General features: G+C 40.8%; 1 protein-coding gene across 1 annotated transcript; it reads left to right on the top strand.

Annotated features, from left to right (window-relative positions):
* Window positions 1–1,408: 1,408 nt before the first annotated feature.
* Window positions 1,409–23,190, top strand: stox1 (storkhead box 1). Its single transcript, XM_008429584.3, has 4 exons — window positions 1,409–2,227; window positions 17,362–17,514; window positions 18,829–21,469; window positions 22,664–23,190. The coding sequence occupies exons 1-4, from the start codon at window positions 1,903–1,905 to the stop codon at window positions 22,815–22,817; spliced, it is 3,273 nt and encodes a 1,090-aa protein (XP_008427806.1). The 5' UTR covers window positions 1,409–1,902; the 3' UTR covers window positions 22,818–23,190.
* The last annotated feature ends 1,887 nt before the right edge of the window (window positions 23,191–25,077 follow it).

Genomic DNA, 25,077 nt, shown 5'->3' with positions numbered 1-25,077 from the left:
TCCAGCTTAAACCTCCTCCAGTGCGCTAAATAATAAACTGCTGTAAAGGCACATTCATTGATCACTACTCAAACAAATCAATCAACGTTTGAACACAATTAAGAGGAAAGGTCGGACTTTAAATCACCTGAAAGAAAGAGGCAATGAAGAGACATGTTCACATCCAGACATGTTCTTTACAGAGTAATGCTCTGAGGATTTTGTACAGTAGTTTGCAAAAGTACTGCAGGAGTAGTCAAAAGCAAAACTTTGAAAGACCGTTAGAAAGCATGGAGATTTGTTGCTCAATACTAACTTGGAAAACTTACAAATCTGGGTTTCTGGAATGAAAACATAAATATATATAGGTGGTGGTTTAAAACGTTCACAAAGTGCTTCATCCACTCATTTTAGTAGACTTACTCAACATTTACAGGCTAATGGATAAATCACACAAGACCAAGGCTTAGTTCTGACTCCAGAACCTTCTATGTCCAACATGGAACTGTTGGATCTGACAAAAAAAGCAATCCACACAACTCATAAGTTAGTCTTTATTTGGACTGTGTTCAAATAGGACGTTGTTTTAAGACAGTAAGGCAGGGAAATATGTAAGAGCATCTTAATCAGAAAGTGTACATTTTGATTTATCACCCGGTTAAACTTTTGTAACAAATTTCTCATTAGCCAGAAAATCAAGACAAGCTTTCTCCATGTTCCCTAAACTTCACTCCTTCACTTCCTGGAACAGACTGTACATAATTCATCCTGTGCAGGCCGAGGTGATGTACAGAGGAAGCGTAATATCCTGTTCCTCCAAAAGCTCTAATGCCCCACTGAGGCTCATACGGGCCCCATGCAGACCTTTCAGGGGCCGGAGTGCTGCTGAAACCAAAGCTCCTGGCCCCTCTGAGATATATGAAGTGTGTGTCTGTGTGCGCTTCAGGCTCTGTCCCTGTTTCAGCATCAGAAAAAAAAACCCAAAAAAAAAACCAACAAGCTGGGGCTAATGGGGTTAGGAGTACGGGAGGGTATGGTTCTGATTTTAGCACCAAATGTGCTCCCTGTGGCTGAAGCAGCATTTTCTCCAGCGAAGTCATTGTTGTGAAACGCTATAAGTCAAGTTTCTGTCACATCTGTCCTTGGGAATACATTTTTCCTCGTGTTGAATTATTTATGTCTGACAAAGACAAAATAAATAATGAGGAGAGAGACACATAAATCCATGAATTTAGATGACTCAAATTAGCTTTGCCTCTTGGGATTTGAAGACCACACTCACACGGCCTGTGTTAGTCTTCAGTTTTCATGACTACAGAAACATTTTTCTTAGACTTGTAGACAAATTCTGGGCTCCTTTCCTAATCCTTTGAACTTAAATCAGAACTGTATTTGTCCATTCAAATTATTAGAATGCACAATTGTGAGTATTGCTGACACGCTGCCTAGCAGATGTAGCTCAGCTCCGATACTTGCTAATCTGTTGAAACAAAGTCCGCTTCTTCTTTAAAGCGTTTTTGTTATTTCGCCGTGACTCTTTTAAAACTAGTTGAAGCGGAACTCCACCTGACAGCAGACACACACCTGTGAGGAGTCGGTGGGAGGTCCACCTGTGTGTGTGTGTGTGTGTGTGTGTGTCCCAGCAGCGGCAGCAGCAGCAGCATTAACGGGCTGATGAGCCTTCCTCCTCCTCCTCTTCCTCCTCCTCCCGGCCACCGTCACTCGTTCCCCTGGAAGCCGACACAAACCATTCCGCTCCCCGTCTGCTGCGCTGGCTGCAGGGTTCACAGCCCCCAGAGAGGAATGCATGGCTAAATCCACTGTCCACCGCGCGTTTTCTATTGGAAACTCGTCTTTTAACGAGAGCGTTTCGATTTAGACCATGGCCGCTCCCGTCCTGAGCTAGGTAAAGGTTATTCAGACATGTCCCACCAGCAGCGGCTCGTCCAGCTCTCCGGAGCTTCGCTCGCCGTGGTCTTCGGCCCGGACGAGGAGAGTTTACGCGCCGTCGAAGGGAAGCCCAGCGCTCCGAGTGGCCAGGAGATCTTTGCCGATTTTAAAGCTCAAAACTCGCGCAGTTTCTGGAATAAGAGACTCGTTAAGGCCATGGCGGAGGTGTACTTTCAAGGATGGATGGAAAACTTGGTGCTTTTCATTCAAGGGAACGCAAACAACTTGGAGGTGCTGAGGGAGGCGTGGATGCGCAGGGCTCTGAGGTCACCAAAGGGATTCATTATTAAAGCTGTTGGTACGTAACTAGTGATATCATTTTTTTTTTCTTTACCATATCGATACGCCTTGCATTTTTTACTCCGCACAGTCGCTGCAATCAAAAGAAATGTGAAAATAAGGTGTCTTCAATGCGTTGTGTCTACCTCCCATTAGAATTCGTTTATAACAATGGGGGGAAAAAGTGTGTGAAACTATAAACAGAGACCAACACATGGAGCACAGTTATTTTCTCTGGAGTTTTATTGGACCAGCCATAAAGTTCAATTAAGCTTAATGACAAAAGGCTTAGTAAATAAAATGTGGAGATAATAAAGCCTGTCTACATGATGGTATGCATTCAAGGGCTGGTGAGACTTTATCACAGTGTGATAACTTTGTGTAAATGTACCACGGTTTAATTGTATCACAGTGTAAACAATGTTTTTTTTTTTTTTTAAAAAACAGAAAATAAAACATAAATTGATTTATAGAAGAAAAACAAAAGCTATAAGAACACTCTAGATCTTAACGACTTAAAACAACTTTTGTTGAAGTTTTTCTTCGTCCTTGTGATCTTTGTCTGTTGTGTGTTTGGTGCCATCTTCATACTTAGGTTATGATTGTCCCTGCCGACGTGGACAGTCCCTCTGGACACAAAAACCTGGGCGGCATGTGGACGTCCTGGCTACCAGTGACAAATATTTTGTCACATTGGTTCTGCGGTTGAAAGGACACTGGAGCAGACTGGGAGGTCTGAATTAGGGTTAAAAGGGGGATATGCTGGTCATAAGCTCAGCTTCAGTTTCAGACCGCCTTATTAGGAGATGAGGGGTACGCTCCTTGAGTTTCCCAAGCATGATTGGTTTTTGTGACCCTTTAATGTGAGCAAAAGCATAGTAGGCTTGTCTTAGTGTGCAGAAACAAGTGGGGGACAGGCGCCACAGCCAGAAAACACTTCCATCACTCCTGATTAAAAGGACTTCATATCAATCCTCATTAATTACACAAGTGTACATTTTTAAATCTAAGTAGACGTAACAATTTTTTGCTAAAAAAATTATTTTGTGAAACAACTTTTAGTTTTGCACATTTTTAAGCTTTCATATTTTGCACCAGAAAATGCCTGTCGCATTGGCCTGCAGATATGAGTGATATGGCTTCCCACCCAGGTCGGTGTTTTGTCATTGGGGGACAAGCAGTTGTAGTCACAACTGGTTTTCTTGTTGCCATTTTGTTTAGTCAAGGATCCATCCTGTGTTGCGCTTTGAATTTAAAGCAGCAGTGGTCAAACCTGCATTAAATTATTACATTTAACAGACAATCTTCAAAACACTGTGGGGGCGCAAAGAAGAAGTCTGAAGAATCTTCACAGGCCAGCGTATTCTTGATTTACTGTTACCAAAGCTTAGTGTAATCATTTGTAATTGCCTCCATTTTCTGGCTGCGCTTTAAGGCAGAATATAGCTGAGATGAAACAATGGCGTAGGCATGGAAACCCTTTATTCAGCCTCTTATAGCCTGAGCTCATAGGTTGGTAATGTGGAGAGCACACACTGCTGGAGAAAATCACGACCTTCTGTGGGTCTTTGACCTAATTATTCCAAAGAGATACACATGGTATATTTCCTCACTTTAAAACTGGAGTTCGAGTTTCCACTCAAAAAAGTGGACCTATAAGATTCAGATTTTATGATTCAGAACTGCTAGATCTTGGACGTTCACAGTCCCAGCAACACTTGCATTATGAAAGGTTTTGATGTTTGTACCATCTACTTGCTGACTCTGTGTCAGCCCGGCAGCTCTGCCAAGACTGAGCGGTGCACAGACAAGTCAATGGAGGAATGCAAAGACCACACAGAGGGAGACCATGGGAGGGCGTGAAGCGGGAGAGGAGGGGGTGTGGCAGAGGCTGACACGCCATCCTGGTGTGAGACAGTCTGTGACCCTAAACTTTGATTTAGCTCACAAACAAACAGCGCATAGGGCAAAGGTGAAACTGAGCTAGCCATCATTGACATAGAGATGCATTGGATGCAAGACAGCCGTCAAAATATCAAGTAATTTGTGTTCTAAATTCACAAAAACAAATTTGTGCAAACGTTTTATCTATAGTTTTGAGATACTGATCAGAATGTTTGTCACCAATTTTCAATCTGCGTTTTGTCAATTTTTTAACCTTCCGTCAAACTGTGTGTGAGAGAAGCAGCAATGCAACATTTTAAAGCGAAAGCTAAATGATTACAAGCTGACATTAGTAATTAGCCATTGTATTACCATTTGTATTCCCCAGAGAAGGTATTATCTTGAATCAAAGATTTCCAAAAGGAATCATTTCCAAATTTTGTGAATGTCCCTTTTACAAATTAAAAGGATAGGGTACAGCATCCTTGCTGTACCCTTCCTGTTATCTGTCAAAGTCTTTGTTCCTCTCTCTCAGCTTGTATGAGCTGCAGATACATGTTGATATGTCATAGAAAAGACATTTTCTTTTAAATGGCTTCTTACATCTCTGTGCTTCTTTTTCACATCCATGTCAATAATTCACTAGAAACTAAAATAGCCTGCTTTGAGTTTTTAGTTATCCTGATAGTGCTTGACTGTAATCAGAAGGAGATTGGCTTTTGAGGTTCCTGCCAGTTGATCAATGATCTGGATTAAGCAGAAAATTGTCTGATTCGGCTCACTAGGTGGTTCCTCAGTACATTCCAGCCTATAGCTCCATTGTAACAAATTCTTTTCAGCAGTTTGTATGGAAACCAGCTCTGGCCGGCTGTCAGAGCCTGGTTTATGACCTTCTCATTGGGAGCTGGTCAGCGGTGAATCACCACGCAACTGGCTGCTGACTGCGGCTGCTTATCCTGCTACCAGGATTAATACCCTCTGCGTTTCACTGCCGGCCAGGGACTGTGGAAGTTTGACTCCTAGATTGATATCAGGTAGGGAATTTAAAGGCCTTGACATTGTCCCGATATAAAAATGTCAGTCTGCAAAACAGAAATGTTATGAGTTATAGGCTACAGTGAATTCTCAAACAGCCCTATTTCCTTTCCCAGGACGGAGCAAGGTTGGGACGTGCTTTTACTGCCCCGCCAAGTTAAGTGGCTTTTTCAGGCGACGTGAAGCTGAAGCAAGCCAGATGCGGCTGCGGCTGGTTGACATAACCGACGAGACCCCCAATCAATGAAAAAAGGAAAAACCAACAACAACATAACCGCTTGATTCTTGGATAATTTCTTGCTGGTCTGATAATCAGAGTTACCAGCCTGAGTCTGCACAGATTGTTGCTCCATCGTCCATGATTGGGAGAAGTGAAGGCAGGGTGGAGAGGGGTGCTGGTTGTTGGTGGTGGTGGTGGTGAGGTAAGCAGACAGGAGAAGGAGTTAGCATGATCAGGCTGGCTTGTTATCATTGTGGGAACGGGCCCCAGTGTTACTGGGAATGACCTCTTCAAATTGGGTCTGTTGGGTGTTTCTCAAGTCTTCTTTGTTTTCCTGTCTCTTCATCCATCCTACAAGATTATGTCAGCAATGACCAGCGTGACAGTTTAGACAGCTCTAACTGTACCGTGGATAATAAGCTGCAGCTTTAAAGTGATCCTGGTTAGATGACATATTTATTGTAAACACCTGGGATGCATAAAGGAAGCACAAATAGTGAGAGGACAAATGGAAGACAGTTTTTGTGGAACTTGTTTCAATAAATGTTTCTGATTAACTTTTATGTCAGCAAAATTGTTTGATCTTTATTAAATCCAGCAAATGTGCTTTTTTTTAACAACATAAAAAGACTAAAGCAGAGGATTTTGGTCTAGCTAAACAAACACGGAGGAAATGTGATGGTTCACTCTATTACAAAGACTTAAATGAGCTGCCATCTGTGAAAGCTTGGGTGCTGGATTTCAAACTTAACTAGATTTATTTAAAGAATTGAGGAATGATACCTTAGGCCTGAGTTCTGTGAGAGCAAGTTTTTCAGGGTTAGCAGGGATATCTGGTCTTTCTTGGCGATTCTCTTCCTTCTCCCAAACGAACAAAGATCACAAATGCAAATGTTTCAAATTAGCATCTCTGCTGGGTGCTTGGATTTAACCCTGAGATGTTCCACATTCAGGGCCTGCTGTGATGGTTCAGACACTTGATTACGAAGCTTCTCTTGAGAGGTTTACTTGGCACGGCCTTCTGGGTGGAGAACCCAGGGGGCAAGGCACAGGACTCTGCACAGATTATATGTCCCAGTCGGCCTTAAAGTGACTGCTAATTCCCCTCCAAATACCCAGGAGGGTCTGGAGTCCTGCATTGTTTTATTGGTAAACAAGTCTGTTGCCAAAAAACTCAGTCATTGATAAATCTGAAATTAAAGGAGTGTCACTTTTATTAAGTTTTAAAGCCACAGTAAAAAGACACAATGATGTACTTTATTCTGCATGTGGAAAAATTACAACACTTACTGAGTTTTTTATTCTGTTTTGTCATGGGATGTCTGTAACCCCATCAAGTAGTAGAGTGTGTAGACATTAAATATTTTCTGCTTTGTATCAGATTAAATCATAGCAATACATTTTGCATGTAACTTTTATATAACTGTAACTTGAAAAATGTTTGTGTTTTTCTTACATTAGGAATAAGTGTTGCATATCAGTTTATTACAGGATTAAATTTTGCTTAAACATTTTGACAAATACAGTGACAATGTGAAAGTGTGGTTTTTTAAAAATCAGTACCTTGCATTTTGCTTTTTGTGCATGTATTGTGCTACCAAAGCACATTGTCAATATGACTCCTACTGATATATTTTGTTCCATATTTATTCCACCATCCTCACCCCCAGCAACTCAGTTTTATCTCCAATTGAGACAAAGTGGAATATTCCAGTTTGGCATGGAAACCAAGGACACACAGTGTCATGTATGGATGCCCACAGACCTAAGGACAAGTTAGAGAAACTGAATATGTGCTGTTTTTGGAGTGTGGGAGGAAATGAGAGTACCTGGAGAACCCAAGCATGTACATGAAGAACATGCAGAAAGGGATTTGAACATGATCCTGTTGCTGCAAGGCAGCCGTGCCACTGCGCAGCCATTTGGAGATAATGAAAGAACATGTTTTGAAAACCATTATATAGTTCAGTAATGATCCTTGTTGGCGCAGTTTGAAGGCAGAATGTCTTTACCAGCTAACTGCTTTTTCCCACTGTGTAAAACACTTAATGAATACTTTACCTAAATCTTTTGAATTGAAAATAGTTTGTGCATTCACACTGGAAACAATCTACCAACTCTCCTTTTGAAGCTTAAGGCTCCATAATGGCATTTACTGGTTTAATTATTTAAAGTCCTACCATTGTCTTAGTGACAGGAGGAGCATGTATCCATACCGTGAACCAGGGTAGGAAGTTTCCCGTGTCCTTCTTATAATCATTCTCTTTAATTGACCCTTTTTCTTGCCACAAATCAATTCTCACTTTTGCCATTGAGAGCACTGCTTGGCATGCCGCACAAACCTCCTCAGCTGTGACTCTTACGGACTAGAGCATGGCTCTGCTCGCCTTTTTAAGCCTGGTTTCCTTTCCAAACAGTATGTTTCATTTACCTCGCCATGCCATGAAGCAGTGAAACATTCCTGAAATGCTTCATTTAGGCTTTAGGTCATTTACTTTGCTCATACCGCAGCAGGCCTCGTTGCTGCTCTGTTCTTTTGACTTGAAAGCGCAGTTTTAACACAGGGGGTGTTGCCTTTCATGAGGGTGTTTGGTCAAAGTCTCAGAGCGCTCCACTAATGGTCATAACTCTTCCAGATGTCAGCTTATTAGCCATGACACCCCTTGCTGAGCTCTGCTGGCTCTAAATGGCCCACCCTGTCCTAACTGAGCAGCAGGGGTCAAAGGGTGCAACCTTGCTGGTAACAAGCCACCCTGAGGTCATTTTGCTTCAGAGGGCTTTTCTCAGAGAGCAAATGGAGAAACACGCATCGATACGGTACCCAGGTGTTCTTAGCTTATTGGGCGCTCCTGCATCTCCAATTGAAACCTCCCTGAACAGCACCATGGTTACCACTTTAATGGCCACAATAATAAACATAACCATACTGTTGACTGTTGTATCAAATCTGTTGAGTCGAGAAATAATTGTTTAGTTCATTAGATGCTGAGACTTATTGTTTAGTAATTTTTAGGATTTTATGTTTTCAGAGAGATCTGACAATATTTGTGACTCAAAAATAACAATTGAAAAAGGAAAACTTTGGAGGTTTTATCATAAATGATAAAACAGAAGGTGTTTCTTTTGATTTACATTAAAGTTCTAATTTTATAAGCTTGTTGGTATAAACTCTTAAACCAATAGCACTGTGACATTTTACCTTACAGTGGCTGGCTGTTCTTGCACGAATCCCCTTCTTTTTTATGTTCCACACATAATTTGAAAAATACCCCCAAAAACATTTTTATTGTGCAAATGGATGACTAATGATCTCTGCTTTTGAAGCAGTCTCTTCGGTGTTTGTACACAACACATTTTTATCGGTCGAGTTGCTAAAAAATCGCTAGCTCTCCACAAACAATTAGCGAATCTCGCAGTGTGTCGACTTACATAACCCGTGCGTGATGCCATGCTGGTTCCAACTCCTGAAACAAATTAAATTCTGCACCTTTTTTTTCCCCAGCAGCTCACACAGACCGGTGTTCTGTTTCTGGGCCAGAATATCAGCCGGCCTAATTTATTGGCTGGATGATATGTTGGTTTACCTCTAATCCCATCTGCAGGTTCTTAGGTTTCTCATAAGGAGACTTATCTTTAAATTCTCATGTTGCTGCTGTCAAACTATGTTGCATTGGAACATGTATTACTTGTTTCTGTGATTAGTAGAATGCTGTGTTTTTGTGGTTAAACAGAAAAGGGAAAAAAAGGCTTGGAAGAATTATGCCAAATTGTGTGTGCGGACCAGTTGTTGGACATTAAAAAGCAATGCATCACATGGCAGGTACTGCTCTGAGAACTAAGATAATAAACACATGGATCAGCTGCAGCGCGAGCCCAGTTAAACAGCAGGAAATGGGTTTCATCTGCAACCAATGAATGTTATCAGTCCTGATTAATAGTTGCTGAAACCAACTTTTATTGTGCGTGTCTTTGTTTTAGTGGTGAGGTGTCGTCGGAGAAACGCCGACAACCTGCAAACAGGGATTCCCAGGTTTAGCTTCAGGCTGCACTTTTATTACGTTTTCTTTCTCTGCTCTCCTCTTCTCCATTTCCTGTCTTTATTCTCTGGGATTTTCTGGGAATGCAGAGCCTTTGGGATGATACAGTTCATATACGGAAAAGACTAAAAACAATGCAAATCAGTAAAGTAGCACAGCATGCTTGAATGAATCATATGAACTCTGAATGACAACACACACACACACTTACACACAAAGGCTGTTTTTGACTCAGTCAGTGAACAAGATGTAGAGAACCATAGTTTGAGAATTTGGCTGGAGTTACATTTTAGTCTCAAAAACAAAGACTTTAGTGCCATTAATACTCTCAGTTGTATATTTTATTGTCCCCAATTATGCACCAAATCACATGCAGCTAATCTGATGTTTAGTTAAACTCAAAACAAAGTATATATAAGACTGGTGTATTTCTTGATGAAATAATGACTGTTCTTAGCTTTGATGTTAGAGTTTTTAGAGTTTTTACGTCTATGTTAAAGATGGTTTGCTTCTCTCTAAATGCACTCTCCAACCAACGTCTGCGGTTTTCATATCAGATTTTACTAGAAAGCTAAAAGGTTAAACCTATTCTATCTGGGTGTGGGTGAATGGGAAACAGATTGCTATGAATACCAACTGTGGGGCTATACAGACTCCGGATTAATTTCTGGCTCCATAAAAGCCGAAGAGAACCAGATATAGGGTGGGGTCTATGAAATCTGAAGAGGACCGATGTAAAAACGATGGGGTAATGGTGTGCTTTTAATGTGTCTCCTGGCGTTGGGATGTTTTGATATTAAGTTACAAACAAGTAAATCAGGACTTGGCGTTCTTTGTAACAACATGCAGTTGTTACCAGTCTCTGCAACAGAGCCGATTAATCGAAAAGGTCTTTGAATACTAACTCAAATACAGCGTCATTTTTTTCTTTCCGTTACTTTGTGTGCATCATGTGTTGAAAACAATATTTAATGAGGTTTCAGCTCTAGGGGTTGTTCTAGTTACTCTGTGGTGACAAACTATGTGAGCTGAGATGTTTGAATGGATCGGTTTCAGAGGTTTCTCTGGCTTCTTGCCAGCACAGATGAAAATTCAAATGCAGCATTTTGTCAAATAAGGATTTCAGACACCCATGCAGCCCCTCTGCTGCTGTTCCTTTTCCCTCTTTGTCTTTGTGCTGCGTTTGGCAGGTCGCTGCCATACTAAAGGTTTCCATGGTGACATGAACCAACACAAACCTGACCTGTTTGTTTTCACCGACTATACCTTTTAGCTAATGAATCTTTGTTTTTTTTTATTCAACTGTTGCTAACGTTCATTCCTTTAGCATAAATGTGTTTAAGCAAAGATTAATCAGGACTCTTCCCCCTTTCCTAGCACCTCTCTTAATGTTTAAACATATTAACTCTCCTCTCAGATGCTGACCCATCAATAGAGATGATTAAATATTTACCTAGTGACCACGATTTGGTCTGAAATACTAATTTTATCGCTGGAAGTCAATCAATACAGCTGTAAAGTGATCAGATACTCTTCTTTTTACTGCTTATCGATGAGTAGAGTTATCTTGTTAATTATTTAGCGCGTTCCATAGTCGATATTTGTACTACTGGTGCTTTCAGGAAGGAAGGGCAGGAAATAACTTGTGTTGGTCTGCTTCTTGAGACATTTGGCCTCTTGTTGCTTTCTGAAGGGATCTTTTCACTAAGTTTATTGGGTCATTTAACTGCAACGCCCACATGTGTGTGTTGTTCTGCGAGTGAAAGACACAAACTCGTAAAGAGCCTCAAAAAAACTCATGATACCCCCTCCACACAAACACATATCAAATGGGAGGTGGGGGTAATGCAAGCAAAATCACTGAAAACAAAGTGGGAAGTGGTTGTGGGAGGTTTTAGGGACATAAATTACAGCTAGCATCTACTCTCATTACACTAAATCTCACCGTATGAATGTTCGACATTGTCCCGATGGAGACTTACCTCAAATCTTGCATGTACAATCTGCAGATACACTCAAGCATGGCGCTCACAAGGTCTCAGTCAATGGGAGTCGGGGAGGGACTTAGCCGTTGATCGCGTTGAACGTCGTGCTGTGTGTTCATGATGAGGGAGAGAGAAGATTATGTCGTTGGCTAAGTGGAATCCAGAAGATTAGACGATAGCGGGGTAAGATAAGAGGGTGTGTGTTTGAGAGCATAAGCCTTCCCAGATGCCTTGGAGAGAGAAAAACAAAGCAGATATTTCAGCTAGGTTTCACCTGCAACAGCAAAGAGAGGAGGAATTAAGAGTTTCTTTTTGTACTTTCCCCGAGACCAAGCAGCGTAATTCAATATTTCCTAATACCAATGCGATCCATTTAAGCGTTTAGATGGGAGAACGGCCAAAAATGTTGGATTTTTTTTTTTTGTAGTAAACAAATGAAAGGAAGTAGCAATGAAGAAAGACTCTCCGGTGTGGTGCACTGCACTCATGTCAAAATGAAACAGAACTTGAGTTCACATTTTTGAGTTTCAGACTGCTCAGTGATCAATTCAGTCAGTTTGTGAATCACCTGATTCACAGATGTTAATTATTTAGCTCGTTCCAAAGTCGATATTTGTGCTTCCGGTGCTTTCAGGAAGGAAGCACCAGTAGCACAAATACTGGTGTTCATAAACAGTTTATGCGCTGTTTATCTCATAAACTGAGATAAACAGTTTATGCACTGTTTATCTCAGTGCATAAACAAAACCAAAGTATAAACATTGATATAAACTGATTACTGTTTTTAAGAAAATTGTTTAGTCCTCGTGTGTCAAGAAGAAGGGAATTAAAGTAACAATGTCCTAGTCAGGATTAATTTTTTTTTGTCTTGGTAATAATCATGATCATTTAAGAAGCCTTAAAATGAGCCTTAAAACTCATTTTAAGGCTTCACATGAAAGAGAGTTTAGCATTTTGTCACCTTCCTAAAATAATGGCCTAAGTCTTTTTTTTTTTGGCCAAAAGTTATTTAGGCAAAAAAAAAAAAGAAAAGAAAATCACCTCTCTCTTTCTAAAATATGTTTAGGCAAAGAAAACAAACACTTTTGGCAAAAAAATGACTTAGACCATTACTTTAGGAAGGTAATAATATGCACTATTGTAGTAACGGCATTAGAGATGTGAATTCCAAAAAAGACATTTCATTACATTTCCTAAGAAACTAGGTACTATAAAATAAAATCCCATATACACAAAAAAATACCTCTTTCACTCTTCATAGTTATTAGATGATCTTATAAGGGAACTGGAAGTACAGTGTATTTAATGGGTATTTGGATAGCTAACCCTCAGAGATACTCATGCATCTCGTTTAAAAGCCCAAAAACGATTACAATAACACCACTTGATGAAAAGTCATGGATCACCCAAAAGACTCTCCTCAATAAGTTTTATTCAAGATTTATTGATATATTTGAGTGGGAAAACAAAGTTGGTGTCGAGATGCCAACACCATGACTAATAAGAAAAATATATTTTAAATTAATGTGCAGCGTATTAAATTTTATGGGGCTTTTGCTAGACTGTATGACACAACAAATCCAAGCGAGCCTGTTACTGACTTTGTTAAAGCCTGGGAATGATCTTTAAGCTGAAGATGTAGTCATGCATTTGTTCTCAAAACGTGAACAGCAACAAGACGGCAGAGAAATGACATACAGTATTAGTCTGAAGCTTCATCTTTTAGCTGTTTCGTGTGTTTCTGATGTGTTTTTCCAAATGCGTGTTTGTGGGCAAATGAAGCGCGTTTCTTTTATTCGTATTCAGCATCTTTGCTTCAGCGGATTGTGATTTAGAATGGACTTACCTAAAATGTGAAGCATTTAGATCATGCCTGGAAAGTTTTCACCTTTTCTATCTTCAGTCTGGACAATCTGGAGCTCCACAGCTGACAGAGGCCCTGCATATTGTTTGCTGTGTTTTTCTCTTCCTTTTTTTCTTTTTTCAGGGGACTAAACTTAATGTAATCACACTTGAAATAGGATTCATGTGGCTCTGAGGCCTGCTAACCAACACAGCCATGTGAATACATGTGGCATTGATCAGGTTCATCAGCCAAAGACATTTCAGTGGGGAAGATGAGAGAAGGTCTTTGTCAATCATCTCTGTAACATGAACAGTCAGTTCGAAATTCTTCTTCGTGTTCCCCAGACAGCAGATTATGAACCCCGTAGTTTGACTTGGGGAGAAATGTGTTGTTGTCTATGCGAGGCTATGCAAAAGTTTGTTTATCAGAACAGTTTCACACCAAATTAGTATTAAGGCACATTTAGCAGTAACAATGGTAAAATTGAGGAGGTTATCTAATTTTGATTAGAAGAACAAAAAAGTCTGTATTTACCTCTTTCTTTACTTCAACTAGACATATATTGAAACATTTCTGTGTTAATTTGGTCAAAGTGTTTAGACACCACTATTCAATGACCCATCACTTCCTGGTTCAGTAAGTTATAAATCTGAGGTGACGTAGAGACCCATTTCTGTTAGCCACTCTACAAGATATGAAAAACAAGAAAACATTCAATTCAAATGAGGCGCATAAATATATTTTTAAAACTCCTTAGGAGTATTTCTCAGTAATAAAGAATACGTTTACCTAAAGCCTCATGCCCCATAGGCATCAGGGTGATGCATTCTGGCCAATGAGCTAAGAGTTGTATCTTTTGTCTAGAACCTTCTCTTCACATCTTTGCTGTGTTTCCTGCCTGGTTTCGATCAAACTGCGAATGGAAAATGTTTTGCCATTCTGTCAACAGAAGTTTTCTTTAAGCAGCTTCCCCAAGAAAGCCAGATTTGACTGTCTGACTGTGAATAGACTCCCCCACCTGTGCAGTAAATCTCTGCAGCTCCTCTAGAGTAACTGTGGTAAAGCTGATTGCTCTCTAACAGTAATCCAAAACCTTTAAAGAACCACTGTATTCACAGAGATCTCAATAAAGATTGATTCCAAATTGTATTTTTATGTATAAGAGTAAAAAGGGGCTGAATACTAATTTATGCCCTTCTATAATATGTGGTTTCCATTAAACATGTTGAGTGCAGACCATCGGTGCCTCTTTGAGGGGCTCCACTGAAATTATGCTGCCTCGCTTCAACACAAGTCTCATCCTGTTTTGACTCTGGAGCCGCCGTTCCTCCCCTCCCATTGAAGATCAGGACTGTGTTGCCATGGCACTCAGCTGGGTATTCATGCCGGCTATGACAAAGGGTGTAATGTTGGATTCCCAGTCTTGAATTACAGCAACACAGAGGTCCGTTCCCCCTGGAGAGAAGGCGGTTACAGCAGTGACCCTCCCTGGCGGTCACGCCTGCTAATGTTGGATTCAGCAAACTCTAATCCTCCACTGTCCCGCTTTTTTCTGTTACACACCACCTTTTTCCCTAGGAATAAAAGTATTTATTTAATGCAGGTCATCATTGCAGGTTTCTGAAAATATCCTTGGATCTAGGTTTGTTTTCAACCTACTGGAATTAATGCTGCTGTAAAAGTGCACTAGGTACATTTTTCCCAGGCATAAAGACGTTTTCTTTCTGTCATATCTCAGTTGAACCTGTGACTCTTGAGAGTGGTAAAACATTGGTGCTTTATGTGCACAGCCTGCCAGACATTCCTATAGGAAGTTAATAACAATGAGGAGCTAAGTCAGCAGCTTTAATTCATTGCTGAGTGCAGCTGCTATAAAGATATCTCTGCTGAGGTCTAGGCAGCTTAATGCCTTGTCTCAGCTGAGGGAGCGCAGATGTTTTCTTACTTTTACAATCCCTCAGGATCAATTTTATAAAGACGTAACCTTATCTGTAAGTCTTGTGAGCTTTAAGAGAGCTCGCCGCACTGATATTTTCTTATACTGACTTAGTGTTTAATGTTTCTTATCTAGGTTTTAAATTTAAATCGATTTCGATGAGTATCAAAGGACTGATTTTGATGTCATTTTGACACATTCATCAAAAAGTCAAATAATTATATAATTCCATGCATGTTAAATGTAATTATTCGGACCTTGCAAAAGTATATACCGTTTGAATCGCAGGCTTCAGTGTATTTTATTGATCTTTAATGCAACAGACTAGTTGGACTTTTAGCTGTGACCTGTCGGTACCAGTGTCCTGTGTGTGTGTGTAGGTGTGTGTGTGTTTAGTCATGCTTCACCAGGGCACACAATTGATTAGTTGTATATTTTCCCTGCCTTGTCTGTAAGTGGCTCAAGTGTGAGGGCTGTAAATGTTTAGTTTGCTTCAAGTGTGAGCTTGGGAATGTTTCTGGTGAGCGGCCCTGGGGCTGAGGGGCGAATCGCTCGCTGTCACACAGACACTACACATGTTCAAGTTTTATTCCAAATCCACATAATTTATGCAGAAATTTTCTTCCCGACCCCAACCCCCAAAACCTAAAACTCGTGAAAAAACAAAAACAAGTTGGAGGTCCATCTGGTTATGTGGTGGGATTCAAATATCTGTGTGGTGTAGCTGATTAACTAAAACCAATTTCCCATTCTTGTGGGTAAGGTTACGCACATACCCTCGAGAAAAGCGTTTGAGACAACTCAGTCCCTTTGCTAATCATTCACCAGCAGCACAATGTGGCTTGTTTTGGTGCTCCCCCCTGCTTCTTGTTAGAATATCAGTGATTTTGATGATAGTGACCTTCCAACAAGACGCACACAGTATCTAGTTCAACAAGGCAGCATGAGGCAAACCAAATATAGCTGTTTCTTTCTATGTTATCACTGAGAAAATAGTAATTCATTATCTGAGATCAGGTCACAGACGAAACCCAGAAATCACTCTTCCCAGTAACACTCTCTTGTTCATTGAGAGTGAGAAGGGAAACGTGGTTCTTCCATTGAGTTGTGTGTCTGTCTCCTAGTGGGGCATGCCCAAAAACACCCAGAAACACCTCCAAAGTAGAACACCACCTGGGATGGGTCATACTTTCCTCCATAGGAAAGTATGACCTGTGGAGGAAAGGTCAAACTTTCCTCCACAGGTCAGACAACCAAAAATGAAATTGCTTTTCCAAATTTTTCTAATGTTTTTGCTTCTGCAGCCATGGAAACAGCAGTCTTCCCGACATGTCTGTTGGTTTAGGATTCCTCAGAGGAAAATAAATACCTGGAGCCATCAACGTGTCTTCTGGTAGTCCTCACAACAGCACCGATGAACTTTAGACCAAACCTCCTGGAAGCTTCATTGGAGACCCATTTAGATTCAGTTTCTCTAAACATACATCAGAGCAAGTAAGGAATTTTCTCAGATCTAAAAATGAGGGCCATCTCCTAATTTACACCCCTCATCTGGGGAGCTTTTCATGCCAGGGATCCAAAATGGTTTCACGTGGTGATCAGTCGACAGCTTGGCCCCTTCTTCATCTAACGTAACCACTACATTGATTTAATTGGGGGTTTTTTCCTCGTGGGAAAACTGTGAACCATTGTTTTGGTTATGCAAAGTTTCTAAAATGACTATATTAAAAGCAATGATGCAAGAACTGCTATGCATATATATTTCCAACAAACTGTACGTAAGACGTAGATATAAAGACAGATTATCTAGTGTAGCACTTCTATACGTTTTCTTTGTGTTGGCGACATGTTTGTGTAAATGCTGCTCCTGGGGGTACATGGTCGTATGATATGGGTGGCAGGATATCTGATCTGCACAGCAGGCGGACTTGTGGCTGTTTCTGTGGGAGTCGGGGAATTCTGCGGTCCGTCTCTATATTGCTGGAATTTGAAAAGCAAGTCAGGCACGGTTCATATAACTCACAAATAGACCACCACGGTCATGATTTAGAGGGTGGTTAGGGCAAGAATGTCAACTTCGGTACTTTGAATTGTTTTCACTGGCAACAGCGGTTGGAAGGAGACCTTCCCTGACCCAGGTGTGTTTAGATCTCCTGAAGCGAGCCCCACCTGTTTCACCCGCTCCTAAAGATGATATGTGTTTGTTTCAGGTGACCTCTCCCCAGTGCAGATGTCCCCAGTTCCTCAGTCGCAGTTCATTCCCTTGGCTGAAGTGCTGTGCTCTGTCATCTCCGACATGAACTCTGCCCAGATAATCGTCACCCAGGAGGCGCTTGTCAACTACATGAGCAAAGCCCATCCGGGTAATTCATAAAACATTTTCTCAAATGTCATGTCTAAAAAGTAAACTGTGTGAAAAATGAGAGAGCCCTACAACAGCTTGAGTTGTTTTTTCCCCTAATAGTTTTAGATATTTAGTAAGAAATTTAACAATACTGAGAAATTCACATAAAATAACTATGAATTAGAAGCTAAATGAAAGGCCTGTTGAACTGTTATGGGGTTAGGTGTCCTAACATTTTTGTTCAAAACAAACACATTTTTGTGGCTTATCTGTAATTACATCAATTTATTTTCTAGAGGTAAATAAAAAAGGATTACATAACTATGTATGAACATGAAACATAAATACGTGAACATATAATCTAAAATTAGTACATAGTCCTAATTTTTCACTTACATTGTCTTATATGAATAAACAAGGCAAAAACTCTAGAAATGATGCATATTTGTGTTGTATAGCAGTACTGACTGCTTTCAAAACCTGTATGTTGAAAGAGATACAATAATGTTGTATCTCTTTCAACATTATTGTTGTCAGTTGTGTGCAGCTGCTGTTCTCTAGTGCATCCCCAGACATTTAAGGAAATTACCTGTCAAATCAAGACACAGAGAGAATTTACAAAAAGCCTAAGATTGGTTGCAAAATGGTTCTTATGTCCTGTAGCGTTTTACATATTGCTATATTACAACCACAAATTTTATTTAGAGTTAGACTAACTCACAGTAGTGCATAAATATGAAGTGGAAGGAAAATAAGGTACGTTTTTACAAACAAAAAGTATCAATTTCATTCAGTTTATATTGGACACTATCAAATAAAATCCAGCACAACCAACTGCCTTCAGGAACCACCCAACTAGTAAACGATATATGTGTAATTTAATCTCAACATAAATGCTGCTGTTCTGTGAATGAGTAAAAAGACCTGGAGCTGTAATTGCAACAAATAGTGGTTCCTTGAAGTATTAACTCAGGCTGAATACATAAGTATGCCAAATTTTTTAGGGTTTTTTTGGTAAAGAATCTAAAAACAATGTATCATTGTTCTTCCTTTTATAAAGTACTACTTTGTGTTTGTTTTTTTACTTTAAACCCAAGTAAATACATTGATGTATGTGGTTGTTGGATGACAAAAGTTCAGTGAGCATAAATACTTTTGTAAAGACACAATGTATAATTTGAAAGTATCAAAACAGTTTTTAAAAAATCGCTTAAACAACATATACATGTTAATGTACTTTAGTTTGATTGATAGAATCATCTTATGGCTAGATAAAATGTATCCTCTTAGCCACTCACTGTCTGTCACACTCTTCTGTATTTCTGTGTCGTAGGCATAACCATTCCCACTCAGGACATCCTCTATAACGCACTCGGAACTCTGATCAAGGAGCGCAAGATTTACCACACCGGCGAGGGCTACTTCATTGTCACGCCTCAGACATATTTCATCACCAACAACATGGTTCGAGAGAAGAACTGGTGGACCTCTGGTTCTACAGATGACCCTCCTCTGACCCCTCCTGTAACTTACCTTTTGAGCAATGAAGTCTGCATTGAGGGCTCTCAAACAGTCCCTGTCGCCCACTGCAGGTCATGCAGCTGTTTTAGCCCTCATCAAAATTCCCCCAACACCACTGCCGCCACTGAAACGGCCACAGTCCCTCCCTCCACTGTTCCCGACCAGCATTCTGTGTCTGTGTCCATAAGCGAATGCACGGGAAGAAGCCTAAAGTGGCCCCGGGCATCAGATCATAAGCCCTCAGTGCAGCATCAGTCCACATCCACAGCTGCTGATTGCCAAGCTAGTGAGATCAGCAAAACAACAGCCACTACAAACGCCACAAATCGGAAAGAAAAAGATAAACCTGTGAGGAAGTTTGGTCTCAGCTTGTTCAGGAGGAATGGAGCTAAAAAGGAGAAGCCAAAGAAGGAGTATGCATCATTTTCAGGTCAGTTCCCTCCAGAGGAGTGGCCTGTAAGAGATGAGGAAGACTTGAACAACTTGCCCCGAGACCTGGAGCATGCCATCATCAAACGCATCAACCCTGAACTGACTGTGGACAACCTGACACGGCACACTGTCCTAATGAAGAAACTGGAGGAGAGAAGGGAAAGGGGAGTGGACAAGATTCTGGATCGAGGTCTGGACAGCGAAGACAAGGGAGTTAACAAGGGAATGTCAACCGACATCCTAACTTACTCCAAACACAGGCATCACCACTTGTCTAAAGCCGGTGGAGGGAAAAGATTGTCTCAGAAGCTCTCTCGTAGCAAGAGGAGGGTCCACTCATCTCGAGAAAAGCAAAGGGAAAGGGAAAAAGAGAAGATTAAAAGCAAGGCCCCCATATGTTCCGACATTTATCCAGATGAGGAGGATTTGATTCCAACAAGGCTTAGGGGAGAAATCTCTGCTGATGCTGCAGATCAAGTAGAGGAGCCTGGGAATGTTGAGGGAAAGAGTCTCTACAAGAAACGCATTGATAATCCTTTCCAGACTCATCCAATCAAGGATGCTGAGAACATAGCTCCCACCAACAGGGAGCACAGAAGACGAGAGGCCAAAGAAGTCAAACAGGGCAAAGCATCTATGTCTGGAAGAAAGGAACGAACTAGTCACCGCTCCAAGTCATGGGACCCTCATCGGGCAAAACTGATGGCAGCAGAAGGAGAGAATGGCCTGAAATTCCCCTCGTCTGAGGACAGATACGACTGTGACCATGAGGCAGACTTTGTCGCTGAACATCTGCTCCAGCCAGACAAGAAGGTCAGCAGAGAGCTTGGTTTGGAATACAGCTCAGCATATCTACATGGCAGCACGCTCAGGATCGATGACAAAGTTCGGCGTCAAGAAGAGCAAAACAGCAGCAAGGAGATTTGGGAGAGAGAGGGAACAAATGAATATTTTCAAGATGTCCAACAGTACAAAAATGTACCAGACCAAGGCAAAATGAAAGATGACAGTCCCACTATCATCCAGCAACACTCCAATATGACTAGTGTTTCCCCTACCTATCCATACCAGTCTGCAATAAACCCTCCACATAATCCAGATCTGCCATGGCCCAAGCCCTCTTTACAGCGGAAACACTCCCTACGACTTTCCACTCAACAAAGAGATAATATCCCAAAGCCAAAGGATCTCTCTGTGACTATTGAGGATCAGCAGGAGGTCCGATCAGCCAGCAGAACCATTAACAAAGGAGATGTTCTGGAACTGACCCCTGACAGTACACCACTAATAGCAAACAATGAAGGTTTAATAGAGGATGACTGTAGGCTCTATCGGATAGCAGATGGACCAGAAGAGGAAGATGCCTGCAGCTCCCTGTGCTTGAACACTGAGGAGATGATTGAAGCAGATGATGATTTCCGAACTGGTATTGCAAACTATCACCATCTGGTTTACAATAACCACGAATCTAAAACCCATCAACATTCCTATTACAAAGTTATGTTTCAACAACCGCAAGCCGCTTGCAAACAAGACTCAACAGACAGCACTTTAACAGATCTAATTACTCCCACGAGCCAGAGAGACACTTCCCTCATAGCCTCAAGACCAGCAGAGAGCAGCTGGAGGCCGCATCATCAAAGAACTAGAACACCGGGGACGTTCTGCGAACAAAGTCCTGCGAGGGGTCTATTGATCCAGGGGGAGAAGGGATGTGGACCTATTCTGAATGGAAACTGTTCTGAGGTATGCGAAGGTGCCGACAGCAGCATCTTTGACTACTGCCAGGCCAGCGAGCTCGAATCAGACTCAGAGACTGTCCGAAAATCAGCCGACGAAGGTGACGGCGAGTCTGCACACTGGGCTGTGGATGTGCAGGAAGTGCGGCCGGACAGCTTTGATGAGAATAGTGTTCCTCAGACCCACAAAGCCGTCCAGAGTGCACCAACTGGGGCCAGAAGAGCCGAGAAAATGGTGGAAAACCAGAGCATTACTGGAGACAGTGGAATAGATTCCCCTCGGTGAGTGCTTCATGTTTTTATGTATGTTTTATTAAAAAATAATGTAAAAATGATTATGTAATTCCTCACAACACCCTTACCTATTAATATAGTGTGAAAGCCATTGAATTCTAAGGCCAGTACATGTTGTGTCATATTATCCACATCCCTTGAACTGTTTCACATTTTGTCTTGTTGCAATCACAAATTTGGAAATCAAAGTGTACAAGAATTTTCAAATCGCTTGTAAATAAAAACAGATGTGTGTGACCAGTAGTCCACAACTCGCGTGGAAGAATCTGTTGACTATAACTTTTAGCTGTGCACTCTGTAAATCTGGCCTCAATAGGAGAGGGAAAAAAATAGTAAAATAGTTAAAAGAAAAGCAAAAGAAGTCAGCGTTATGGTTTGACTCAAGCCATGTTGTGGATAGGAAGCATGGACGAAGTTGCTCTGGTCAAATGAAACTCAGATAATTTTTTTTTTTTTGGCCTACATGCAAAATTGTATGTGTGGCAGAAAGTTTAAACTGCACATCAACCTCAAAACTCCATAATCATGGTGAAACCATGTTGGTAGGTGGTAGCAAGAAGCTGCAAAGACCCACAAGCTGCAATTGCTGCAAAAAGACGGATCTGTACTGACTCAGAGGGCCTGAGTATTTTAATATGTATTAGAAAAAAAAAATCAAAAGCCAAATATCTTCTTTTAGTTTTACAAATATGAATTATTTTGTGATGGTCTACTCTGTGCCATAAAAGACAGAAGTTAGAGATTGTAACGTGACAAAATGTGAAAAATTCCAAGAGGGGTGAAAACTTTCACAAAACATCGTACCCTTCCAGATGTGCGCCCACACACCACGGCCTGCCTTTCTGAAGTGCCTTTGGCCAATGTAAACACAGAAATGAAGTTTGTTAACCTTGGGGTTGCATGTCTGTGGTTGGCCTCACTCCCAAAATGCGCTGTTGTACTTTTAAGGTAAATTGCAATAAAGCTGAGCAAACACCTTGTGGCCAATTATAGCATCCAGTGTTTGAACAGCAGGGAGTCATTGCTGATAATTATGTGTAATTGCTGCGCGGCACTTAAAAACTCATTTTAAAATCGAAGAGGAAGAAAATAATTTCTTTCCTGACATTGAACTCTCTGTGCACCTGGTCGTGTGCTGAATGATGTCACATTACCAAAGTGGTATTTTTCTGCTCCTTGCAGGACTCGTGTCAGCCTTGCATCGAGCAACACCGTTATCCTCGAAGGTCTCAAGAGACGGGGCTTCCTGCAGAACCTGGAGAAGCTGCATTCAAAGAGCAGCACTATCCGACCACAGAGCTCACTGCTACAGCTAACTCCCGTCATGAACGTATAGCAGATCCTTGGTAAAGCAATGCTGATCACTCGTCTTGAAAAGGCTGAAATGATATGCTTGCCGTGTGCACATGCTCACAAAAATGGATAGACGAGGATCTGCACTTAGCTGCCTACCTCCCCATATGGACACCTATGACAACACAGGTGTGTGTAAAAATGTATAGTGAACACAATAAATGTAAATAGACTCAGATTCTGCTAAGATATATCCAGACTTACTTGTGTATGTGCTGTTGTAGTTTGCATTGTATGCAATTTAAATGCAATTTTTTTTCATCGTCCAATTGGCTCAAATGTGTAGAAAAGTACATGTCCTAGTTTTTCAATTTTGTTCTTGAGTTACAAAATAAAATATATTATATATTCACCAAGATGTCTTTTGTTTCATGATACATGTATGGACTTCATACACAAATTGGTAATAGGGACAAAATGGGTTTTAATTTTCCCCAATTTTTTTATTATTTCTTAACATTATGTATGCAAATATGACAAATAATGTTTTGGAAATGTACAGATGCTAAGGTGCAGGCTCCCAGTTGCAACATTTTTTTAAAAATAAAATTTTTAATCGACCTGACCCAGAACTTTGTCATCACCATCTGACAAAAATAAATAAAAAAATATTTTTAATGACCCTATTAGTGATATTTTTACTCAGTTTTACAGACAAATGCTTCTCAAGAAACAAAAAAAATATTTAAAACAAAAAACAACAAAAAGTCCATCTGATGGAGTTGACAGTGCATGACTACGGAAGCGCATTGCTATCACGCAGGAAAAAAAAAATTCGAGCGCTATCACGTTACGTATCTTGTTAAACGTGATACATATCTTGTTAAAACGTGATAGTTATCTTGTTAAAACGTGATAAGTATCTTATTAAAACGTGATACGTATCTTGTTAAAACGTGATAGTTATCTTGTTAAAACGTGATACGTATCTTGTATAAACATGATAATTTTACGTCCAGGAAGTGGCGGTATTATGCTAGGCTTTTACAGTGGCTAACATGAATTGGTCAGGTTTCCCTTCATGTTTGCTCTACACGGATACGGATGCTGCTTTGCACTGTGGTTAAAACCATTAATAGCTACTCTGAGCAGGATCCTACACAGAACGGGGCTGCACAGAAGGAAACGTCAATTCGGTTCTCTAGCTGTAGCGGCGTTCCTGACTGTCTGAATCGGAGCTGAAGTTGGCTTCCGATTGTAGCTTCTGATTCGGGAAATGGCTAAAGAGCGATTATAACGGAGGCTCAGATGTATTTGCTGAACATTTTCTGTTCAGATTTCTTTTTTTTTTTTAACAGTACACTTGCTGAACAACGGCAACGGCTGTTCGTAACCAAGCAACCGAAATCAACAGAAGGCTAGATAGTGGCAAAAGACAAAACTAGATCGTGTTAAGCATTCTTCAAAATAAAATACTTCCTCTCAAGTTAAAATGCATCCCTGTAAGCCACAACAGCCAAACAGAAAGGCAGGTGCTCTAGGACAAAAAAATGAAAGAAAACAGGCTAAAATAATAGCAAATATTGTAAATGTGATAGTTCATTTGTAATGCATTCCAGATACGAAAAGGTTTTTAAATCTCTCATGTTTGAAGTTTCACAATTCAGATAAAGGTTTCACAAATCACAAACTAGGTTTGAAATATTCTGCCACTGGCGTAGAATAATCTACTCCAGATTTGAAGTGTCGATGTATGTTTGTTTTTAAAGCATATCAGGTGATTTCTTAACACTTGCATGTTAAATCTAATTCCATGATTAGTTACTTATTTACAGGGCTGCACAGTGGTGTAGTTGGTAGAGCTGATGCTTGCGTGGGTTTTCTCCGGGTACTCCGGTTTCCTCCCACAGTACAAAAACATGACTGTCAGGTTAAATGGCCTCTCCAAATTCCCGAATCAGAAGCTACAATCGGAAGCCAACTTCAGCTTCGATCCAGACAGTCAGGAACGCCGCCACAGCTAGAGAACCAAACTGACGTTTCCTTCTGTGCAGCCCCGTTCTGTGTAGGATCCTGCTCAGAGTAGCTATTAATGGTTTTAACCACAATGCAAAGCAGCATCCATATCCGTGTAGAGCAAACATGAAGGGAAACCTGACCAATTCATGTCAGCCAATGTACTAGCCTAGCATAATACCGCCACTTCCTGGACATAGAATTATCACGTTTTAACAAGATAGTATCACGTTTTAACAAGATACATATCACGTTTTAACAAGATAACTATCACGTTTTAACAAGAT

Source organism: Poecilia reticulata, chromosome 15 (genome assembly GCF_904066995.2).
Source record: "Poecilia reticulata chromosome 15, P_reticulata-male-v2, whole genome shotgun sequence".
Classification (NCBI taxonomy): domain Eukaryota; kingdom Metazoa; phylum Chordata; class Actinopteri; order Cyprinodontiformes; family Poeciliidae; genus Poecilia; species Poecilia reticulata.
Note: the sequence above shows the minus strand (reverse complement) of the source record. Positions and strands in the feature narration are given on the sequence as shown.